General features: G+C 35.4%; 1 protein-coding gene across 6 annotated transcripts; it reads left to right on the forward strand.

The window, feature by feature from the left end:
* The first annotated feature begins 204 nt into the window (after positions 1–204).
* TMEM106B (transmembrane protein 106B) lies at positions 205–23014 on the forward strand. 6 transcript variants are annotated; one of them, XM_021935985.2, is made up of 9 exons: positions 239–422; positions 2619–2684; positions 3837–4055; positions 7490–7553; positions 13423–13582; positions 18974–19114; positions 19685–19734; positions 20370–20423; positions 21155–23014. In XM_021935985.2, the coding sequence occupies exons 3-9, from the start codon at positions 3839–3841 to the stop codon at positions 21291–21293; spliced, it is 825 nt and encodes a 274-aa protein (XP_021791677.1). In that variant the 5' UTR covers positions 239–422; positions 2619–2684; positions 3837–3838; the 3' UTR covers positions 21294–23014. The 6 variants fall into 6 exon arrangements, with proteins under 6 accessions (XP_003896312.1, XP_021791677.1, XP_017812402.1 ...); XM_017956913.3 differs by lacking the exon at positions 2619–2684 and adding an exon at positions 3226–3420; XM_003896263.4 differs by lacking the exon at positions 2619–2684 and having other exon boundaries at positions 205–422.
* The last annotated feature ends 567 nt before the right edge of the window (positions 23015–23581 follow it).

The raw sequence follows: 23581 nt of genomic DNA on the forward strand, positions 1-23581 counted from the left end.
GGTCTGACATGGGAAAAAGGAAGAGTGACTATTCCTAGGTAATTCGTGGCTAGAGTGGACACACTTTACTTTGAAGTCTGGGGGACACCAAGGTAATGAAACCCGGAGAGCGCACAATCTCACACGATCTATGCCTAAGGGCTCAAGCAGGAGGAAGAAGGGCGCATGCGTCAGGCGCACGCCGGTGGCTCCCCCGCCCCTCCGGGAGCACTGTGCGCAGGCGCGGGCGCAGGTTACAGCGGCGCTTGGCCTCTGCTGATGCCGTCGTTGTTCTACCCCTCCCCCGTCCCAGCTCTGCGGCGGCCGCGCGCTCCAGGCCGGTCGCTCCACCCCCCGGCTCCCGGGACTGTGGACTCCGTGACCCTGTACTCGGCCCTGTCCGCGCCGAAGCAGCCCGGGACTGCGCAGCGCCCCGCGTGCCGGTGAGCGACCCCGGACGTGCAGTCCCCAGGTCCCCTTCCGGAGCGGGGCTGAGAGGCTGCGCTGCGGCTTCAGCCGGGCCTGACAAGGAGGGGAGGCCGCCTGGGTGCTGGGCCTGCCGCAGGTACGGCGGCGCTCAGGGCTCGAGATCGAGGTGCTGTTTCGCCTCTTATGAGGCCCAGCCAGGGAACACCGGGCTTCGGCCCAAGCCCGGCCTCTGGGTTGCCTCTAGGCCCTCACCCCTTGAGCGCCAGGTGGCCCTCTTTTGCTGTTGATGAATTTTCTTGCCGTGGTGCCGGGATGTTATTTTTCAGCTTTACAGAGTAGACTTTGTGCTAGATGTTGTTTATGGAGCTTTTTAAAGGCGCTGGTTTCCTTCGTTCTCAAGCCCTTTTAGAACTAAAACCAGTGTCTGCACAGACGATCAGGAGCCATTTAAATTGGAGTGCTGTGATATATTTTTTCTCTCCAAATTGAGTCTGATATCCATGTTGGCTTTCAGTAAAGGAAGGAACCGCTATAATAACATTGAGCACCGAGAGGTTGGAGAAGAGGGTCTAGCACCCCTTTTTTAAACCATTGAGTCTCCAAGAATAAAAGTGGTTAAACTTGTCAGTTCTCTAAGGAAAATCTAGTAGAGAAGGCAAGGGATTCCCAGATTTTGATAAAGTCTGGCACTTGTCCAAACACCTACCTAAAACAATCGATCACGGCAGCTGTTAGATTAGGACAGAAAACAGGCTCAAACGGAGATCCACTTGAGTTTTCCTTTCTGTGCCTTTTCTCTCAACGCCCTCCAGTAAGATGCAGCTTACACCCTGGCTGTGTTGCCTGAGATCCCAGAAAGGGTGCCTCTAAGGCTGAAAGGGTGCCCTTAAGACCTTGCTGGTAAGGCCCAATGATCCCAGTTCATCTAGTGTTCCGCATAGACCCCAAGGTCACTGTGTGGGGACAGTGATGTTAAGTCTTCCCTAACCTACCTGTGGCTGGCAGGTGTTGATTTGACCGGGGTATTGTGTCATTGAGCCAAATTAAGACAATGATTTTTTAGAAGTCATAAATCATTTGTATTTTTAATGTGGGCAATTATTTTTATAAATACATAGTTTTTTTTTTTTTTTTTTAAGAGTGAAAATCGCATTTTACAGTTTCGTTTGTACACCATTTGTATATTTTTTTTATTCTGTTTGACAGCAACAAGTGGATGGCATGCGAGTTTTATTTTTTTATCTTTGTATTTATTTTGTATATATTCATGGGCAATTTGCTACAAGTGCAATTTGCTACATTGATATACGACATCCTAGTGAAGTCAGGGCCCTCAGTGCATCCAACACTGGAGCAACACACATTGTACCCACCAAGCAACCTCCCATCAGGCATGCCAATTCTAAAAAGTAAAAGTTTCTTCATACTCTAGGATGAATTGACTTATTTGGAGTATCTGTTTTGTTTAATCAAATAAGTGAGAATTTTTGAAAGAAATACTATCTGTCTTAATGTCTGTAATCTATTTTTAAGAACCAATAAAAGACATACCAAATTTAGAAGGAGTAGAATTATGTTACTTCTAAGTTTTACTTTTTCACTTTATTTTTTCTCAAGTTATAAGCAGGAAAATGCCAGCAGGGTGTATTGTATGACTATTAAGTTCTTTTCAGCTTTAAAAGGGTATGACCTTAAGTATAAAGTTACTTCATTATCTACTTGCAGAAGTTATTTTTGTGTAGGCACTAGTCCTAATTATTTCTACTTAGATTTTTACATGTGTATTTAATTTTCCCATGTTATTTTGATACTCTCATCCTAAAAGTTTGAAGTTAGTATTCTAAATTTTGCTGCTTTGTAAATTATATTTAATATTTTGGAACACTGGCTTCATAATTTTAACTCTGTCAACTGCTGAATGAAAAAAACTTGCATGATTTTGGAATTTGGGGGCTTTTTATTGTTGTTGCAAGTGTTTAAATATTTAAAGCAAGAAATTTAAGGATGGAAGAGTGGTTTGTATTTATCACAAAGGTGCACGAATTTTCAGAGGCTGAAACGTACTGTTTTGAAGTTACTTGGACATATACATCAAATACCTAGCTATCATCTACCCAAAGCAATTTTTGCCTTTAGTGCCGACTGGTTAAAAGGTAGAATGTATTTTTATTTTATTCTAAGGAAAATGAAACCTGCATGTTTCTTTTCAGAGAACCTGCAGATGTAGACTTTTGTCAAATGTTAATGTTTGAAAGCCCATTCTCATCATAAGCATGGTAGGATATCATTTCACATTATTTTCTTTAAAAAACACTTCTGGACTCTAGTAAATGACTCCTTTGTTTCAGACATTATTTTGATTGGATATTATCCTAATCCAAAAGGTAGTTTGAACATTCTCTTAAAGTTTGTTCTGTAAACCAAAAATAAAATTCCGAGCCCCCCAACTGACTGAGTGGACCCTGCTTCTCTGTCAAGGGCATTCCAAAGTAAACCTAAAAATGTGGTTCTGGCCATGATGAAAAGGTGGGCGGAGGGGATTGAGCATACCTTATTATACCTTCCTCTCTTTGGAATTCAGGCACAACTGACCAGCATTGATGAAAACAGAGATTTTAAAACCAGCAAAAGAGTCTCTTTGTAGCAGTAAGACATCAAATCCCAACCTGACTCTAATATAGAATCACTTGACAGATAGCAGGCCCTGAAAGAAATCAAAATATCTTACCCTAAAATATATTTATTTGAAATGGCCTTGCAAAGCTGTCTCTTGTGGGGAAGATCCACATTCTGTACAGAATCCCCTTTCCTTTCCAGATCTTTTCCTTAATCCAGCAGAGATTTAACCAAGAGCCTGGAATATTTTAAGGTGTAATAAGAGACATTTACAAACTGTTCTCTCTGAAGCCTGCTACCTGGAGGCATCATCTACATAATAAGAACCTTGGCTTCCACAACCTCCTCCCTTGTCTTAACTATAAGCATTTCTTTCTGCTGACTTCAACTCCTCAGGTAGAGTTTAACCCGTTTCAACCAATTGCCATTAGAAAATCTTTAAATCCACCTTTGCACCTATGACCTGGATACCCCCCAACCTTCTACCCCTGCTTCAAACCGTCCTGCTTTTCTGGGCTAAATTAATGTATACCTTACATGTATTGATTTATGCCTCTGCCTGTAATTTCTGTCTCCAAAATGTATAAATCAAGCTGTAACCCAACTACCTTGAGGACATTTTCTCAGGACCTGTTGAGACTGTGCCTCAGGCCTTGGTCACTCATATTTGGCTCAGAATAAGTCCCTTCAAATATTTTACAGAGTTTAACTCTTCCTTTACTGTTCTAAATTAATTAGTGTAAATATCTCATAGAGTTCTTGAATGTACTTTTTTCTCTGAAGTTTACTGTAAGATTTTTATTTTTCTTTAGACATGGGAAAGTCTCTTTCTCATTTGCCTTTGCATTCAAGCAAAGAAGATGCTTATGATGGAGTCACATCTGAAAATATGAGAAATGGATTGGTTAATAGTGAAGTCCATAATGAAGATGGAAGAAATGGAGATGTCTCTCAGTTTCCATATGTGGAATTTACAGGAAGAGATAGTGTCACCTGCCCTACTTGTCAGGGAACAGGAAGAATTCCTAGGGGTATGTGTTACTGCATTGCTTTCCCTTTAAATAATGATTTCAGGAATTTGCTCAAATACTATAAAAACTATGGGTCTCAGGAACCACCTGTTTTAGAAGACTGTTAGAATTGAAGTTGAAACATCATATCAGTTATCTTCAGGCAAAAAGATGCAAAAGAAACAAATAAAAAAATATTAATTAAGGTTCCTAAAGCAGTGAAGAAAACCACCCCACTACCTCCAGTATTTTTTCATTCCCTTCTACTATTATAACAGATATTCACTGTCTTGTGAACAAAAACTTTTAGTCCTATTTGGCATCTATAGAGATGACATCATAGTTATTTGCTACTTTGCTATATCTGATGTTAGAAGCAATTTAAGTAATTTGTTGACCTAATTTTTTTTTTTTTAAGAGATGAGATCTCGCAATTGTTGGCCAGGCTGGTCTTGAACTCCTGTCCTCAAGCAATCCTCCCATCTTGGCCTCCCAGAGTGCTAGGATTATAGCAGTTGAGCCCCATGCCCAGCCAGAATTAATGTGTAAGGAAGCTTATTCTTTCATGTTATTTTTAAAATTTTATTATTTTTAATAATAAGGATAGAATTTCCCCATGTTTCCCAGGATGATGTTGAGTTCTTGGGCTCAAGCCATCATCCAGCCTTGGCCTCTCAAAGTGTTAGAATTACAGCTGTGAGCCACCACGCCTGGCCAACCTAATATTTTTAATTCATTATCTAAAGAAGAAGAATAAGCTGCCTGTGCTGTAATCAGTTATTTCTAAAAGAAACTCTATGAAGAGGGATGGTATGTGAAAACAAGCCAAATTGAAAAAAAAAAAAAATTGTTTGTGATATATCACAGGGGACGTCAGAAGGAAATAATCCCCTATGTGCTGCTTGTAAGTTACTTTAGGAACAGTGGCAATAAGTAGAAATAATAAAGATACCTTATGCTGTTCTCATTATCTTCTTGGTGAAAGTTGATATGTGACCCTGGAGACACCCAGAGGGAAAAAGGACAAAGTGAAAGTATAAAGTATACCAGAGTCTTAAAAATGCTGTGGGTTGGAATTGAAGTTTACACTTGCATTGGCCTTTGAGTATGATGGTTTTATCTTCACAGGGATAATAGCTGTTTAAGAATAAAATAATTATTGTAGTTGAAGGGATTAATGCACCAGACTCAGGGGGTAGGGGAGTACTGTTTTACCAGTCTGGTTACATTTTTGAGGTGTGACTAGTAAACTTTTTTGGCCACCTGGATACAGATTATGGAAAGTAGGAAATCAAGGATGACTGCAGAGTTTTTTGTTTTTTTAGGTCGTTTGTTTGAGCAACTGAAAGAATGTAGTAACAATTTATTAAAATTGAAAAAAATATTATTTGAGTGTATATGTCACAGGAGAGTTCAGGAGCTCAAGTTTACACATGTAAATTTGGAGATACCTATTTGACATGGAAATGGATATGTTCATTAGGCAGTTAGTTATCATAAGGGTCAGGAATTCAATTGCAGGGCCCAGCCTCAAGTTATCAATGTACAGATGACACTTAAAGCTCAGCTGGATGACAGCACCAAGCTAATCAGTGCAGATAGCAAAATGAGACCCTAACACTGAATCCTGAGACACTGTGGCATATCAAGGTCAGTGAAAGAATTAACAAAGGACCCTGAGAAAGAACAGTGAGAGAGGAGGAATCACTGTGTCTGGTATCATGGAAGATAAGTGAAGAAAGTGTACCAAGGAGAAAAGAGTTACCAAATGTTGGATGCTACTGATAGATTAGGTAGTGTGAAGACTGAGAACTGACCATTGGATTTGGTGACATGGAGGCCACAGGAGAGTTTAAAAGAGCAGTTTTGGTAAAGGCATGTGTAGCATGTATAAGGTGGGCTCAAGAGTGCATAGAAGATGTTACATAGAGAGAAAACAGATTTTCTGAGGAGTTTGGCTCCATAGCAGAGAGAAGAGAGGTGGTCCTTAGAAGGCGCTGTGGGGTCAGGAGAGGGATTTTTTAAAATATATGTATATATATAAGATGGAGTGAATAATAGACACTTGTATGCTGATGAGAATTATCTGTAGAGTAAACATTGGTAATTCAGAAGATAAGAGGAATTATTGGAGTAATGTTCTTGAACAGATGAAAGGGCAGATCTGCTGCACAGGAGCAAAGAGCTGCTCTTTTTTCTATAAAAGGTAAAGGTAAGTTGTAAACGGGTAGTTTATTCTTGGTAATAAAAGAGAAGGTAAAGTATGGACACAGAAGCAGCTACGTGGATAGATCTGATAGTAAATCTTGAAATTATCTTCTGTTTATCATATAATGAACTAAGAATGAGGATAGCGAAGAAGATATTAAAGATTTGAAGAGAGTTGAAGTTATAAAATTGTGGTCTTGGAGAGTCAGCTTGAGAGTATGAACTTGGGAAATGTAGTATGATTGTTGACTTCATTGAGTGCTACTTGACATGAGTGATCAAAAATGAAACCAGTTGTGTATTTTTCTGTGTCCATGTTTAGCTGTGTTGATATACGCACAGGAGCCAGAGGGCTGGTTTTAACCAGGGTTGTAGTTTTAGCCAAATGAATACCGCTAAACAAGGTGAGATATGTAAACACACAAAAACGCAGATATCCATATTGTATGTATTTGTATAATTTTGTATAATTATATATGGGTGTGATGGGGGAGCACAGAAGAGAGGAAGAGTATAGAAGTGTTGGAGGGAATAACAGAAACATTTTAGAAAGCTTTTAAAGATAACTTGACTATCCGGTACCTTAATAGTTAATATAATAGGCCAACTTCTAATAAGCTTATAAAATTGGCATTTAAAGGTCCATTTATCCTTTAAACTTATGGATTTAGCTCAACCCAAGAAAGATATAATGGATTTTGAAGTGACTTTAATGTGAATTGGGGTGAGACCTGAAAGGGCCCTGGAAGACTCATTATGTAGGGGGCTCTTAAAGCTTGAGACTTCTGCTTCAAAAGCCAGTTTTGGTTTTTGAGGGGGACAATGTCAGAAGCTCTGCAGTGATAGAGGTTTCAGGAAAGGGAGATAGCAATATGTTTCTTCTTTTATCATCCAGGCAACCAAATCAGAGTCTTAATGGACAACAGTGAAGCAGAAGGAAGGCCTGGTAAATTTAGCTCTTCTGAAAGCTGGGACTTTCAAAATTTTGTTTCAGTGGAAGAAAAAGTAATGGACCCCTCATTTGTTACAATTTTTTTTTTTTTTTTTAGCTCGACATCTAGGTATGAAAAAACACACTGTCTTCTCTAGAACTTCTGCTGTGTACTTTCTGAAGACTTAGCAATTTACTAAAGGAAAGAGATGAGTGCCAGATGATATTCTGGTCTTTCCAAACCAGATTGTGATGGGGAGCCATTGTATTTTTAACTAATCGTAGTAATTTCTAAACCTACTTCTTTCACATTTAGGGCAAGAAAACCAACTGGTGGCATTGATTCCATATAGTGATCAGAGATTAAGGCCAAGAAGAACGTAAGTGATTCTAAGACCATGGCAGTGTTTTATGTTTTATTTTTGTTTTTTGTATTTTTTCAAATTATGTATAAACAACTCTAGTTAAAACTATTAAAAGGAAAAATGCTGTCACGTTGTTAAATTATGTCATCATATGCTTTGTATCCTTAAACAGACAAAAAAGGAATTTCTGTTTGGGGTAAGGTCTTGAAAGCAGTATGGTATCTTTATCTTCTCAAAGCTATGGAAATAGATCTAGAATAGCAGTAGGAAACACATACACTCACATAAAATTTTCATTAAAAATTGGATAAGGTGTGCTCCACAACCCCGGAATAAAAATTGGTATTTAAACATGATGACAACAGGGACCCCAACTGGCTTAGCAGCTGTGTGGAGGTTGTGAAGGAAAGCAAAAAGAGAGTTACTAAGGATCCTATGAGCCCTGATACACAAAGCAAATACTTTGTCCCAAAAGAAGAGGACACCCAGCAAATATTTCCAAGAATAATCTGCAAAAATGACAAGATTTGCATGCTGTAGCTTGGAGAAAGTACAAAAATACCACAGAGATGTACTAAGCATCTTTGAGAAGATCAGAAGGAACTGGACCATCCTAAATCGTCAGCGACCTTAGAAAATGTCAAAACAAAAATTCTTGCAAAAGGATACAGATACATATCCTCAAGAAAAAAGTTGTTGAGTAGAAAACAGTGTCTACAGGACAGGAGTTAGGAATGAAGGAGAGAACAGATTCAGATATTAGGGAGATCATCTCAAAACTGTGGAGATAAATACACATGGAGGCCATGTTTTCAAATACTTTGTATGTCAACAGAGGATGGATCCCTTGAACAGTGAAGCTAGCAAAGTGACACTGGCATATTCCATCACCAAAAATGGAACCTTTTCTTAAAAGTACAAAAGCTCTTTTCATTTAAACATGAGCAACTGGAAAGGATCGCAACAAAGCATTATACAAATATACTTTTTAAGAAATTGAAGAAAGTAAGCTGAGCAAAATACTGACACTTTAATAAAGGCATGTGAGAAGAGCAGATGAACACTTTAACTTAATACTATATATAGAAGCTACAACAGGACAGCATAAGGCAGAAATTGAGAAGCTCAGAAATGAGATAACTAAACAATCAGAGTATGTGAAAAGAGAATTTACAGACCTCTGGAAAGAATTAGAAGAAAAACACATCCACAAAACTGGAAGAACACAAGTACAAATACGTTGGAAGTACAGTCAGGGAAATAGATCATAAACAGGAGGAATGAAGACATACACAAAAAATTAATGTAAACGATTTGAGAACAAATGTCTAAAAGTCAAATAAACTGAACATGTGTGTAATTGGAGCATCTGAAGAAGAAAACCAAAGGAATAGAACTGAACAAATGCAAAACATTAAATCAAGAACACAGAGACCTACATATTGAAAAGACATCACAATCCTGAAAAAAATCAACCCATGTTAGTGAAATTCTTGAACTTTAAGGTTAAGAAAACAACAGCAAAACTCCTAAATACCCAGGCAAAAGGATCAGTTAATTTATAAAGGTTAGAAAATCAGATTGACATGCTGCTGCTTGACTACAGTGCCTCAAAGAGATAAGCAGTGGAGTGACGTATTTAGTCATCAGGAAAATAAAACGAACCAAGGATTTTATAAATAGTCTAACCTTTTATTACAAAATGTATAAACAGATATGAATATGAAGGAAATTAGGATGAATCCCTTCAAAACGTAAAAGTGGGAGAACTTTTTAAACTATGATTTTAAATGCAGAAAAGGTAAATTTGATAAGTAAACTTTTACAGAATGAAGACAAAACCTTAACTGAAGTCAAAATACAAATAGCAAACTGAGTAGTAATGTTTACAAATCATATCACAGACAGAGGGCCAATATCCTTACTCTAAAAAGAGCTTCGGAATTTGAGAAGAAAAAGGCCAACCTCCAAAGCAAAGTAGAAGCTATGAACAGCTAGTTCACAAAAAAGAAATGCAAATGACCTTTAAACATTTGAAAAGATGTCCAATCTTGCTCATAATAGAAATGCAAATTAAAACTACACTTAGATGCCATTTCGGTCACATTGGCAAAAATCCAAAATGTTGACAACATACTTTGTTGGCAGTAGTGACTGAAAACAAGTATATTCATTCCTTGCTAGTGAATGAAAATGTGGCGTTATTTGCCAAATTACATCTGCATTTACTTTTTGGCTCAGGAATCCTACTTTGAAAAATTTATTCTAAGGATAGTTGTCAAATATAGTAAATTGTATTTGCACAAATTATTCATTGTGCCAATGTTTGCAGAAGCAAACAACTGGAAACAGTGTAAATACCCGTAATAGAGGACTGATGGAATGAGATATTACATGTACACAATGATAAAATGGAAGAACTATTTTACTACAGTGTGATATTGAGAATATGTTTTTCTTTGAAAACACCACACACTCACACCCACACACATATACACACAAACAGACTGACTTATAAACCCTAAGGACTAAATAGATTATGATGGATTCACCCGCCCATAAGTAATTAAAAATAAAACACTAAAGTGTAGAAAATCGGATAAAACCAAATCAAACAAAACAATGGGATGATAAACCAAATCTAATAGAATTGGTTCCCCTCAGAGTTTGGGAAGGAATTTGGAAGAGGGAGTGGATAAGCAAGTAAAGAGTGTGTGTGTGTGTGTGTCTGTGTACATATTTTTTTACATAAAAGATGAAATCAAAAGTGAAAGTAACTGCCAAAAATTGAGATAAAAGGAAACATTATTCTAATTGTATATGAAATTGGTGACACTAACAAAACTGAAAGATTTTAATTGACTTGAAAACATTGTGCTATGATTGTAGATGTCTAATAAGTTGTGTTCCAAATGGCAAAGAAAATCACAACAAATTTTAAACTGTACTTAATAGTTGTATTATTAGGAGTACCTTTGGTGTAATTTGGAAATTTTATATGTAAATAAGTAATTATGTAAATCCCTTAGGAAGCAAGATTTTTAGCGTTAAGAGCAAAGAGATACAAAATCAAAGAAATTGAATTTTCCAGTTTTGACCCAAATAGAATAATGCCTGAAATACTTCCACCTGAAATCACTAAAAAAATGGACAAATACAGTAAACAATATTTTCCAACATTGGACATCAGCCAGCCCAGGGCAGTGATTCCTGAGAAAGCAAAAACAAAGGAGATACGCCCTATAATTGCACCAGCAAGCCCTGTGATTGTACCAGCTTACTGTCTGAGGAAGGTTCCAAGCTGCAGCACAAGGAAGGAACCAACCCAGGCAGAGCTCAGAGGTCTTCCTCAATTGAGGAGGTGGAACTGGGTGTCCAGAAAACCAAGCTGACTAGAGTTTGCAGGGCCGAGTACCAGACGGTAGAGAGCTGCACAGGGTGCTCTTAAGACTGCAGCTGTGTCCTGGTCAACATATATGTGTGGGGAACATACTTGAGGCTGAGGAAAGACTACCCAATAGGAGCAGGGGGAATAGTCCTCAGAGCTCACACAAGGCCAAGAACAGTTGTTTCTCAATTTGTAATAAAATTATAATATTTTAGGAACAACTCTGGGTCCTTATTCCTTTACAAATTAAGTGAGTTGTGGTGAGATTAGAAAATTATCAGTTGCTTTTGTCTGTATACTTTAGCTATGTCATTTAATCCTCAAACATGGATTTTAAAGTGGAAGAGAAGTAAACTGCGTTAAATACTGTGAGTAGGAAATGGCAAAAATGGAATTCTAACTTGATTGCAGATATACCACACAACTTTCATAACTTTATCAGCACCTTGTAACTCCCAGGATTTGGGTGCTATCACTAGAGCCATAAGAAAAATCATTGCTAATTAATTTTGTAATGGAGACATATATTTTGTCAGTAAACTAGCCAGTTTTTCAATTTGGAATGAAATACTACATGAAATGTTGTTGTATTGTCCTACCAGGTTCAATAATGTTTGTTATGGCTACAACCTTGATATACAGAGTAATTTAGAACATGATTCATTTATTCACAACTAGGACTGACTCATAAGCCCTAAGGACTAAATAGATTATGATGGATTCACCCACCTATTAAAAATTAAAAATAAAACCCTAACGTGTAGAAAATCCAACAAAGTTCAGATTTTATTATGATGTTAAATTCTTCTTATGCTTTTTTATGTATTTTGGTGTATTGTAGATACTATAAATGTGTTTAAATTTCCTATTAGGTAATTCAGTGGGGATCACTACCCTACTCAGGTTGAGAGAGTCCAGAATGAGTAAGTGGGAACTACTTTGTTTGCTCAAGACAACAGTATGGGCTTCATAGCAGTGATTTAGCAAATTTGTGTTTGCTTATATTATTTTGTTTTTTAATAAACCAGTTTGCTCTGTTCTTAACTTGGGCGGCTTAAAACACTAAGAAATATTTTTAAAATATCTGCAGGAGGCACTTTAATAGTTGTTGTAATACATACAAAGATTAAATCCATCAGAGCATTTAGAAAGGAATTGGTGGCGAAGAGAGTGTGGAAGAAACTATAAAATGGAAAATTTTTGTATAAGTAGAATGTAAGGAAAATAAGAAATAATTGTCATGCAAGACTCAAATAAAAAAGGATGTTGTAGGCATCCAGTAGAGGGCTTGTATATTAGAGAGAACAGGAAATAGTCCTTTGGAACTCTGGGTTTGAGGTTAACCTTGAAAAGAGGAAATTTTTACCTACAAATATTGGAAAGAGCAAGAAAAGAAAGAAATACATTTCAGGAGAGTTAGAAGAATGTCAAAGGCATGTAAGGCTTAGTTTCTTCCTTGTCTTATACCTGTGTAATACATCTTTTGATTAAAAAAAGAAATGTAACAACACCTTCAAAGCAGAGTTGATCAATGTAAAAAATATTTTAGAAACTGAGTACATAAGTACTTTGAGATGAGAATACTCAAAAAAGAGACTATAGTAAGAATCATTTATTAGGCATGTGGTTATGTCATTTTTTTTTTTTTAATATGGAGGATGTGCAGGTTTGTTAGATAGGTAAATGTGTGCCATGGTGGTTTGTTGTACCTGTCAACCCATCCCCTAGGTTTTTAAGCCCAGCATGATTAGCTATTTGTCCTCATGCTCTCCCTTCCCCATCATTATTTTTAAGATGGTTCTGATGAGCAGTCACTTTAGGGGATCATGCAATGGCAAAACTCATGTAAAAATTCCGCTTCAGTGAATTCAGAGGGAGTTTTGAAATGTGTATTTGTATGAAGCGCCTCAACTTGATTCTAATGTGAAAACTGCTCTGGCAGTCACTAAAGTAAATGTTCTATTCCTTTTAAGCCCAAAATTTCAGTGTTCAAAAATGTGATTCCATTTTTTTTTTTTTTTTGAGATGGAGTCTCGCTCTCTTGTCCAGGAGTGCGGTGGCACGATCTCGCCTCACTCCAACCTCTGGCTCCCGGGTTCAAGCTATTCTCCTGCCTCAGCCTCCTGAGTACCTGGGATATCAGGCACACATCACCACACCTGGCTAATTTTTGTGTTTTTAGTAGAGACAGGGCTTCACCATGTTGGTCAGACTGGTCTCGAACTCCTGACCTCGTGATCCACCCGCCTCAGCCTCTCAAAGTGCTGGGATTACAGGCATGAGCCACTGCGTGCCGCCGATTTCATCTTTTGAAGGGAACATCTTAACACTTAGTACTCAGACTCAACGATACCCAATACTTTCAAATGTGAAAATTTGGTAACATTTAATGTATGTTGCTGCTAATATACGGGGGAAATTGAACATATCTTCTCTAATGTTACATTATATAATTCTTGATGCACATGTACTTAAATACCCTCTTTTCCTTTTCAGAAAGCTGTATGTGATGGCTTCTGTGTTTGTCTGTCTGCTCCTTTCCGGATTGGCTGTGTTTTTCCTTTTCCCTCGCTCTATCGACGTGAAATACATTGGTGTAAAATCAGCATATGTCAGTTATGATGTTCAGAAGCGTACAATTTATTTAAATATCACAGTGAGTATAAATTTATATGAAAAATGTTTAACTTCATTCTTTTATCCTGTTAAGCAGCACCTTTGTCCCCATTGAGACGAGGTGTTTGCTAAATGTGACACTGGTCAGTGTGCTTTCTGTATGCCTTTGCTGTATTGACCTTCAGTACCATTTCTGGTTCTGCTAAAAATAGCAATAATAAATACTGGCAATTCTGTATATGCAGAATCATTTAGCATTTGAAAATGTCTTTAGGAGGGTAAAATAAACTAAAAGAGAAAAGATATTACAATTTACTTTTCAACATTTGACTCTGAATAACTTCTAGCAAAGTGTTGACATAGTTGATTTGATAGATTTTATAAATGTAACATTTTCATTTCATTGTATTTGGGAAATGCAGTTTTTGCCACCTTTAACAGACCATTCCTTTATCAGCTTTAAAGATGACATACAAGTGACTGGTTTCTCTTTTGTAAATTAGCATATGTGAAAATGCCCTGTGGTGTTTTTTTAATTATACTTCAAGTTCTAGGGTACATGTGCACAACGTGCAGGTTTGTTATATATGTATACAGGTGCCATGATGGTGTTCTGCACCCATTAACTTGTCATTTACATTAGATATTTCTCCTAATGCTATCACCCTACCCCACCACAGACCCCAGTGTGTGATGTTCCCCACCCTGTGTCCAGATGTTCTCACTGTTCAATTCCCACCTATGAGTGAGAACATACTGTGTTTGGTTTTCTGTCCTTGCAATAGTTTGTTCAGAATGATGGTTTCCAGCTTCATCCATGTCCCTGCAAAGGACATGAACTCATCCTTTTTTATGGCTGCATGGTATTCCATGGTACATGTGTGCCACATTTTCTTAATCCAGTCTGTCATTGATGGACATTTCGGTTGGTTCCAAGTCTTTGTTATTGTGAATAGTGCCACAATAAACATACATGTTCATGTGTCTTTATAGCAGCATGATTTATAATCCTTTGGGTATATACCCAGTAATGGGATGGCTGGATCAAATGGTATTTCTAGTTCTAGATCCTTGAGGAATCGCCACACTGTCTTCCATAGTGGTTGAACTAGTTTACACTCCCACTAACAGTGTAGAAGTGTTCCTATTTCTCCACATCCTCTCCAGCATCTGTTTCCCGAACTTTTTAATGATCGCCATTCTAACTGGTGTGAGATGGTATCTCATTGTGGTTTTGATTTGAATTTCTCTGATGGCCAGTGATGATGAGCATTTTTTCATGTGTCTGTTGGCTGCATAAATGTCTTCTTTTGAGAAGTGTCTGTTCATATCCTTTGCCCACTTTTTGATGGGGTTTTTTGATTTTTTTCTTGTAGATTTATTTAAGTTCTTTGTAGATTCTGGATATTAGCCCTTTGTCAGATATGTAGATTACAAACATTTTCTCCCATTCTGTAGGTTGCCTGTTCACTCTGATGGTAGTTTATTTTGCTGTAGAGAAGCTCTTTAATTAGATCCCATTTTTCAATCTTGGCTTTTGTTGCCATTGCTTTTGGTGTTTTAGTCATGAAGACCTTGCCCATGCCTATGTCCTGAATGGTATTGTCTAGGTTTTCTTCTAGAATTTTTATGGTTTTAGGTCTAACAGTTAAGTCCTTAATCCATCTTGAATTAATTTTTGTATAAGGTATAAGGAAGGGATCCAGTTTCAGCTTTCTACATATGGCTAGCCAGTTTTCCCAGCACCATTTATTAAATAGGGAATCCTTTCCCCATTTATTATTTTTGTCAGGTTTGTCAAAGATCAGATGGTTGTAGATGTGTGGTATTATTTCTGAGGGCTCTGTTCTGTTCCATTGGTGTATATCTCTGTTTTGATACCAGTACCATGCTGTTTTGATTACTGTAGCCTTGTAGTATAGTTTGAAGTGATGCCTTCAGCTTTGTTTTTTTTGCAAACAATGTGTGTTTCTTAGAACATTGTTTTTGGAAGGACTGTGTAGCCTTGCCACTCATGAAAACAAAACAAACAAAAAGCTCAGAGAGGTTTTCTACCTGTTTTACATGTTAACATTTGTTTGAAAAGAGCATGGTTTGCTAACTGTTGAATTAGGAAAAGGGATGATGTATATTGGCCAGCCATGAAATATATCTGAGTGACAGTGATCTGCCAGGAAGAGTGATAGTTGTTTTTTCTTGCAGAGGTGAGTGGTATGATTAAGGTTGAGGTAGAAATGTCTGTAGTGGGGGTTGGAAAGAGGGAGGTTTGTCGGGACAGTGAGTGAGACGGAATGTTATGTTAAAGTGGAATCACTACTTAATTGCAGAGAAAAAGTAACTCCCGTGGATCCATTTATCCTTATTGCTTTCCGTCAAAAGTTGCCGGTTTAAGGGCTTTTTCTTTAAAAACAATATAGGAAAATATATATATATATGTGTGTGTGTGTGTGTGAATAAAACATTTATAACACAATGCTAATTGTAAATTGTTTTACACAACTGGGGAATTGTTGGGTATATTCTCAGCCCTTTGGAACAAGGAACATATTTTCTTTTTTGTACACTGTTTAAAACATTGACCAGACTTTTTTTGGCCTACCTCCAAAGCCTTTTTTAGTGTCAAAGAACATAAATATGTACTACTAATAAAAAGCCATGTGATGTTTTCTTTTAAGTACCAGAAAGTATATTTAAATGTGAATATCATACTCCATTTTAAATAATTATGCAGAAATTCTCACATTTTGGAATACTGCCACTTAAACTGAGACAGACTGAACATTAAATGAAAAATAAGATTATTATTTGGATGAACATTAAGTTTAACTGGATGACAATAAGATGCTGAATTTTCTGTACATTATCAGTATTTTGAAAATGGAACTGCTTTGCTTTCTTAAAATTAGTACATATTAGTAGTACTACTTTTTAGTAACATTTGTCTTTCTACTTACGAAAATATTTATCATTATAAGACATTTGAAAACTATAGTGTATAAAGATTTTTACTTCTACTACCTAGGTCGAACTATTACCACATACATATATTTATGAGCAATGCATATACATTTACAAATGTAATCATTCTCATGTGTAAAGGATACACACACACTCATTCACATATATACAAATGCACATTTCAACTAGGTCACAGTACATTTTCCCGTGTCAAATGGTCTTGTGTAGTCTTTTCCGTGATCATATTGTAATTAATTCAACCATTTTCTTAATGGATGTTTAATTTTGCTATTACAAATATTCAGAAAACATCTATATGCTTAAACTTTGTTTCCATTTCAGGTTATTTCTTTAGGATAAATTCCTGAAAGTATATTTGCCAATTAAAGATGATAGGTAGTTTAGGGTCTTTGTTAATAATTACAGTGATCTCTTTTCATCTTTTAAGTTAAATGAATTCTCACTACTCTGAGCAACAAATGTCTAACCTTTATTACTAAATTTTTATTTATTGTCTTATTTTTTCTTTGTCTTAATTCTCATAAGCATTTGTATTCTCAACCTGTTTTATGTCATTGATCCTTTAAATATTCTAATGAAACTTATGGACAGTACAGAAAAAGACAGGTATCAGCATAATTTTGCGTATACAAAGACTTCCAAGATTCTTCTAAATTTCAGTCTTTGGTCTTATCAGGAGATCCATTGACCTCAAATTAACTATATCTTTCCTATCATGTCTAGAAATGAAATTGACATGAACATTAAGAACCAGCTAAAACGTTTATATATTTAGATAAAGGTTATTTTTACTATGTTTGAGAACTGTTTTGAAATTTCTTTCCATTTGTGACTATACCAACGTAAATGACTCCATAAATGTAATCATATAATTGCTGACTCTAGCATATTCGTTCATCCTTTTTTACTAAAACTATTTTCTCTCCTTCAACTCATCCCATATTGCATCTTTTCATATCTTTCTCCATATTCCTGTTAACATGTATATATATACTGACATATTCAGCTTTATAAAAATCAGTATTTTTAAAAAATATTCTTACTTACTTACTTATGTACATCTTGGTTTTCACATTTGTTAATACCTTGTAAAAATCTTTCCTGATTATCTGGCTTGGTTCTTTTTGATGGCTCCATAATTTTCCATATAAGGACTTAATATAATTTATTCATTGTTTTATGAATAGAATTCATTTTATTTTCAGGATTTTTTTTCCCATTTCAAATAATACTGTCATTAGCATCCTAATGTTTTTATTTCTGTGGAATAGGTGCTCAGAAGTAGGATTGCTAGATCAAGGTCTGTACATAGTTCTAATTTTAATGTATATGACTGAATTACTGATGAAATGGCTGTAATACTTCAAATATTTGCTAGCAGTATAAAAATATACCCTTTTCCCATATCTATGCCAGGAATAGAATTTGTTGCTTTCTATAAATTATACTAGTTCAAGGAATTTAAAGCAATATTCCATTTTTACTTAAATTACCTTTTTCTTAACTGTAAATGAAGTTGAGCGTTGTGAAATATTTTTGGCCATTTAGCTTTGTACCTTTTTGATTTATGTATATTCTTTGTTCTTTTTTCATTTTCTGTTAGAATTTTGTCTTTTCAATTTGTAAGGGCTCTTTCCATATTCTAGATTATAACTGATGCTTACAAATATTTCTTCTATTTATCATTTAATGTCTACTGATTTTGTTTATGATACCTTTTGGTATGACTGTTTTAGATCTTTTATATATCTGTTATTTTTTATTTAACATTTTTAAATTTTTTAATGACTGTTTTCTATAGTAATTTAAGACGATAATTGTAAATTAGAAATGTATAAGGTGATCTCAGCTATTAGTTCTTACTTAAGCATGTGAATGATGTAACCACATTTCTCCCCAACCAACCAGACTTGAATCTAGCCCATTTCTTCTTCATAGTGAGCTGGTGTAAATCTCTACTAATGTATAAGTTGAAATAGCAGTTTCTTTTAAACAAAAAAGATGATTTTAGGTACTGTTGAACATTTTAAACGATCATCTTTATATTTAATAGAATAGCAAACAGCTTACTAACAAAGTTTGTGGAGACATGTATATATATTGAGTTAGTAAAAATGTAGATTAAATCTTAAAATTCTTAAAATTATTTTTATTAAACATTTGCTAAGGCCACAAATAAATTTTCTGACATTAATTTGTCCGTATTCTGAAACTATACATTTTCTGTTTTTTTAAATGTTGAATCATGTGTTTATTCTTGGCATATTACATACATAGTACTCATGCATAAAACCAAATAATTGGTTTGATTTTCTTTGACATTTTGGTATTACTTTCTTTTTCTTAATTAATGAAGCATAGCCACAGCTGAAATTACTTTCTTTAATTTTAAATACATATTTGTATGTTTATTTTTAGCTAACTTGTACATTTTCTGTCTCCTTTTTTGTAGAACACACTAAATATAACGAACAATAACTATTATTCTGTCGAAGTTGAAAACATCACTGCCCAAGTTCAATTTGCGAAAACAGTTATTGGAAAGGCACGCTTAAACAACATAACCAATATTGGTCCACTTGATATGAAACAAGTAAGACTCAATCATGAAATACCTTGTAAGAGTGAAATGAATATCAACTTTGTATATCATATAACTTGAAGGAGGTGGGGGATTTCCTCAAAAACTTGATTTAAAAATGTGTCTCCGCTGGGTACAGTGGCTCATGCCTGTGATACTAGCACCCTTGGGAAGCTGAGCTTGGTGGACTGCTTGAGCCCAGGAATTCAAGACCAGCCTGGGCAACATGGTGAAACCTCATCTCTACAAAAAATACAAAAATGTGCTGAGTGTGGTGGTGTGCACCTCTCGTCCCACCTGCTGGGGAGGCTGATGTGGGAGGATCACTTGAACCCAGTAGGTCGAGGCTTGCAAGCCGTGATCGCACTGCTGTACTCCAAACTGGGTGACACAGTGAGATCCTGTCTCAAAGAAAAAAAAAAGAAAAAGAAATGTGTCTTGTAGACTTACAAGATGAAATCTTTGAGAATCAAGCTTGTAAAGGGAGAAAATTTTCTAATTCTTTGAAGTTATGAAGTATATCTGAAATATTTGATGTTTTGATCCTGTTCTCTATTGATTTTTTTCCCTTTTGCCTTTCAGATTGATTACACAGTACCTACCATTATAGCAGAGGAAATGAGTTATATGTAGTAAGTTCTGATTTATAACTTTTTATTATCAAGTAATGAAATGTATAAAATAAGGTATTAAGAATATACATATTTTTTAATTTCCATAATCAGTCAAAAAGAGTACATTATGCAGTATTCTGGTTTCTGGTCCTCTCTGTTCTTTTTCAACATATATAATATTCATGTATATATACACACAAAATTTGTTTTTTTAGTTTTCAGAATTAGGGTCATATTTACCATGTCACTTTATTTTTAGTTACTATGTTAACTATGTTACTATGTTAAACTTAGTTACTATATTAAAATAATTATAAATTTTCATCATCTTTTGAAAGCTTAGATATAGAATTTTAGGGTAAATAACAACCTAGTTATCAAAATTTCAGAAGATGAGCAAAATATGTAAGTAATTTATAGCCTGCATTTAAACAACCCTGCAACTGCAGTGGTGTGAATACATACATGTTTTTCTAGTAAGAAGGCATGAATATATCAGTCATTGTTTGAAGTATAGAAAATGCTCAACCAATAAATGCTTATTATATATTCTTAGGTAGCATCTGTTAGCTTTAATATAGGAAGGAGAATTTATATTTATAATTTACAATGTAATAATTTGTATTTGTTCACGTTTTAATTTCTTTTAACAGTGATTTCTGTACTCTGATATCCATCAAAGTGCATAACATAGTACTCATGATGCAGTAAGTACGAATCTTTTTTGAAAGAGATATTTCTTGTCAAAATTCTAGATTTATAACATTGGCTTATAATATACACAACATCTTTATAAATGCCACCTCAGTTGGGTTTTAAGCCTTACAAGAGTGCTGTGAGGTTGAGTGAATATCACCCACTTTAAAAATCAGGAAATGGTTGGTCACAGAAGTAGTGAAAGACTACATGACTGCTAAATAGTGAATCTGGATGTCACAAGAGTTCAAGAAAATGGAAAGGATACGGTGAACTGAGCCCCACATCCAATTCCTTACTCCCTTGATAAATAGTCATTAACAGTAATAAGAAGTAGTAATATTATTGGTGTGTAAATTGGGTGTTATCTAAGCCAATAAAACATTGTTGGTTACAGGTTTGATGTTTTGACCATTAGCTGACATTTGATTAACCTTTTTTTCTATGATAAGAGAACCATGGTCACTTTTAAGCATATAATGAACTTTTGTATTTTTAACAGAAGATAATTGTCTTAAAATATTACATTTATTATGTATAATTATATCGACAGGGTTCACTCAGCTATCCATTTTTGTTATCTGTTGGGGAAATGTTCCTTAAGAGGACTGTGTGCACAATATTAAGTTATTAATCAAATATTCTCTTCTAGGAGATAATTTTTATATGTAAAAGTAGTTTCATTATGGAAAAACTTCTAATATAACTATTAAATGTCTCTCCCCACTTACATTATTTTTAGAGTTACTGTGACAACAACATACTTTGGCCACTCTGAACAGATATCCCAGGAGAGGTATCAGTATGTCGACTGTGGAAGAAACACAACTTACCAGTTAGGGCAGTCTGAATATTTAAATGTACTTCAGCCACAACAGTAAAAACTGGAAGAGATGGATTTAAAGAAGAAATATCTATTGATATTTACTGCACTCTCAGTGAAGAGGTATTTCCTAATAGGAGATCTTAAATTGAACCAACCTAAAGTTTACACTTCTATTTTAAGAGTACAGTTAAAAGTATGTGGACCTGCAGTTCTTGTAACTCTCCACTCTGTGTTAATGATGTATTTGTACTAGGATCTTTTACTTGAATCTAAATTTACTGTTTGACTTCCTTCTCCAGCCTATCCCCTACAGGGAAAAGCTGATACTTCCCCTATGGTACAATAAATAATTATTTAAAAGTCATCGCTCCAGTCACTACTGAAAACGTAATTTTGGTGATAAACATAATTTGAGAAACTTAATTTCTGAATGTTTTTATAGAAAATTACTGAAAGTCTATTATTCATGGAAGACTTTTAAATAACCTTTTTTCCTGTTTTATAAATTCCCATTGTTATATGGTAGTATTTCAGCTACACAATATTTTAGCTTTCAGCTAAACATTTATAGCTTTTCATTTGTTGACGCTGTAATCATCTGCATGTTTTTGTTACTTGCTTCAAGTTAGTGATTGCCTAACACTTGTAAGCCAAAATAATCTTTGCAAAATTCCATACCTAAAATTTTGAAAGCCCCTAATGTTTTCACACATCTTTCTGTATTATAGTTTTGTGAAATCTTTGTGTGATCTTCAAACATTATCATTTAATGTACAATACTGTAAATAAACTGTGCATGGCTTTTGTACAGCTTTAGTAAATGTCAAATAAAGTGGTACAGATTCATTACAACAAGTTTCTCATAAAAATACAATAAATAGGAAAACGAAATTCAGAAACCCATAGATTGGGAATAGGTTCCAATTACATGTTGGATCTGGCATAAAATAAATCTGAAATATTTTGATGCTCCATTTTTTTTTATGTTGCTTTTCATGCTACAGAATGGTGTAGACATATTTTGCAACTGTTAGGTACCCAGTTATCAATTTTATCAATGTTTTACAGAAGGAAACTTTTTTTTGATAGATATTGTTCAGGAAATCCTGTCATTAAATGATGGTGGCTATATCAAAATAAAACCTATTTAGAAATTTAATCACTTTGCACATCACTTGGAATATGATGCCTCTAGTAGTTACTTTTTTATAGTTTTCTACTTTTAGTTTTAATTTTATTTAAAATTGTTTTCAAATATAGATTATTGACTTACTTTGCTGTTTTATATTTTCAATATCATTTTTCATTTAATTTTTTTTTTTTCACTTACCAAGTTCTAGGGACATTTAAAATATGTATCACTAAGTGTAGGAGTGATGATACCAAAAAATGTAGGTGGGTTGAGATTAATTTCATTCTGTTTTCTCGTGACAGAATCAGGTTTCCCTTTCCCCATCCCCTAAGTGCCTAACTTAGGTCTGAAACAGCCTGTTTATTAGTCTGACTCTCTCAAGCATAAAACGTCAGCTTTATTTGTTTAATTCTGCCTTTAAACACACTCAGGTTTCCCCTTAATTTTCATATTATTTTCTCCAAGTTTTCCTGAGTGAATATCTTAAATTCGTTGAATGTGCTTTTTCTTTCTTTCTTTTTTTTTTTTTTTTTTTTTTTTAACACTAGTCTTCCCTTAATTCATTGCTAACTCAAGCCATCCTTACTATTAAACCCAAATCAGTCCTTTAAGTTCATTATGGCCTTTCTAGTAAAAAAAAAAAACCTTCATTTTCATTTTTCTTTTCCAAGGAGTATTTTCTCTGATCTACTACTGCATACTTCTTTAATACATTGATTCTGTTTGTATTTTTTTTTTTTTTTTGAGACGAGTCTGGCTCTGGTCACCCGCTGGGAGGCAGTGGCCGGATCTCAGCTTCCACTGTAAGCTCTGGCTCCTCCCAGGTTCACGCATTCCCTCCTGGCTCAGCCTTCCTGAGTAGCTGGGACTACAGGTGCCCGCCACCTCGCCTAGCTAGTTTTTTTGTATTTTTTTTTTTTAGTAGAGACTCTGGTTTCACCTGTTAGCTGTGATGGTCTCAATCTCCTGACCTCGTGATCCGCCCATCTCGGCCTCCCAAAGTGCTGGGATTACAGGCTTGAGCCACCGCGCCCGGCCTCTGTTTGTATTTTTTATATCATTCTCATTTTCTCATTTGACATGATCTATGTCTATATATGATATAGGTTCCGTTTTGTCTCAACATTTTTAATTATGTGACTTCAAAAATCACCTGTATCTCTAGTAGGGCTTCCAAATCTGCTTCTCCATATGTGACCAGTCACCTGTCT

This window comes from Papio anubis, chromosome 4, assembly GCF_008728515.1.
Source record: "Papio anubis isolate 15944 chromosome 4, Panubis1.0, whole genome shotgun sequence".
Classification (NCBI taxonomy): Eukaryota; Metazoa; Chordata; class Mammalia; order Primates; family Cercopithecidae; genus Papio; species Papio anubis.

Bases quoted from the DNA above. Each gene is read 5' to 3' on its own strand.
- TMEM106B (XM_003896263.4), top strand. From the start codon at position 3,839: ATGGGAAAGTCTCTTTCTCATTTGCCTTTGCATTCAAGCAAAGAAGAT. The intron at 13,583-18,973 runs GTGAGTATAAAT...CCTTTTTTGTAG, and splicing joins CAATTTATTTAAATATCACA to AACACACTAAATATAACGAA. The intron at 20,424-21,154 runs GTAAGTACGAAT...CATTATTTTTAG, and splicing joins AACATAGTACTCATGATGCA to AGTTACTGTGACAACAACAT.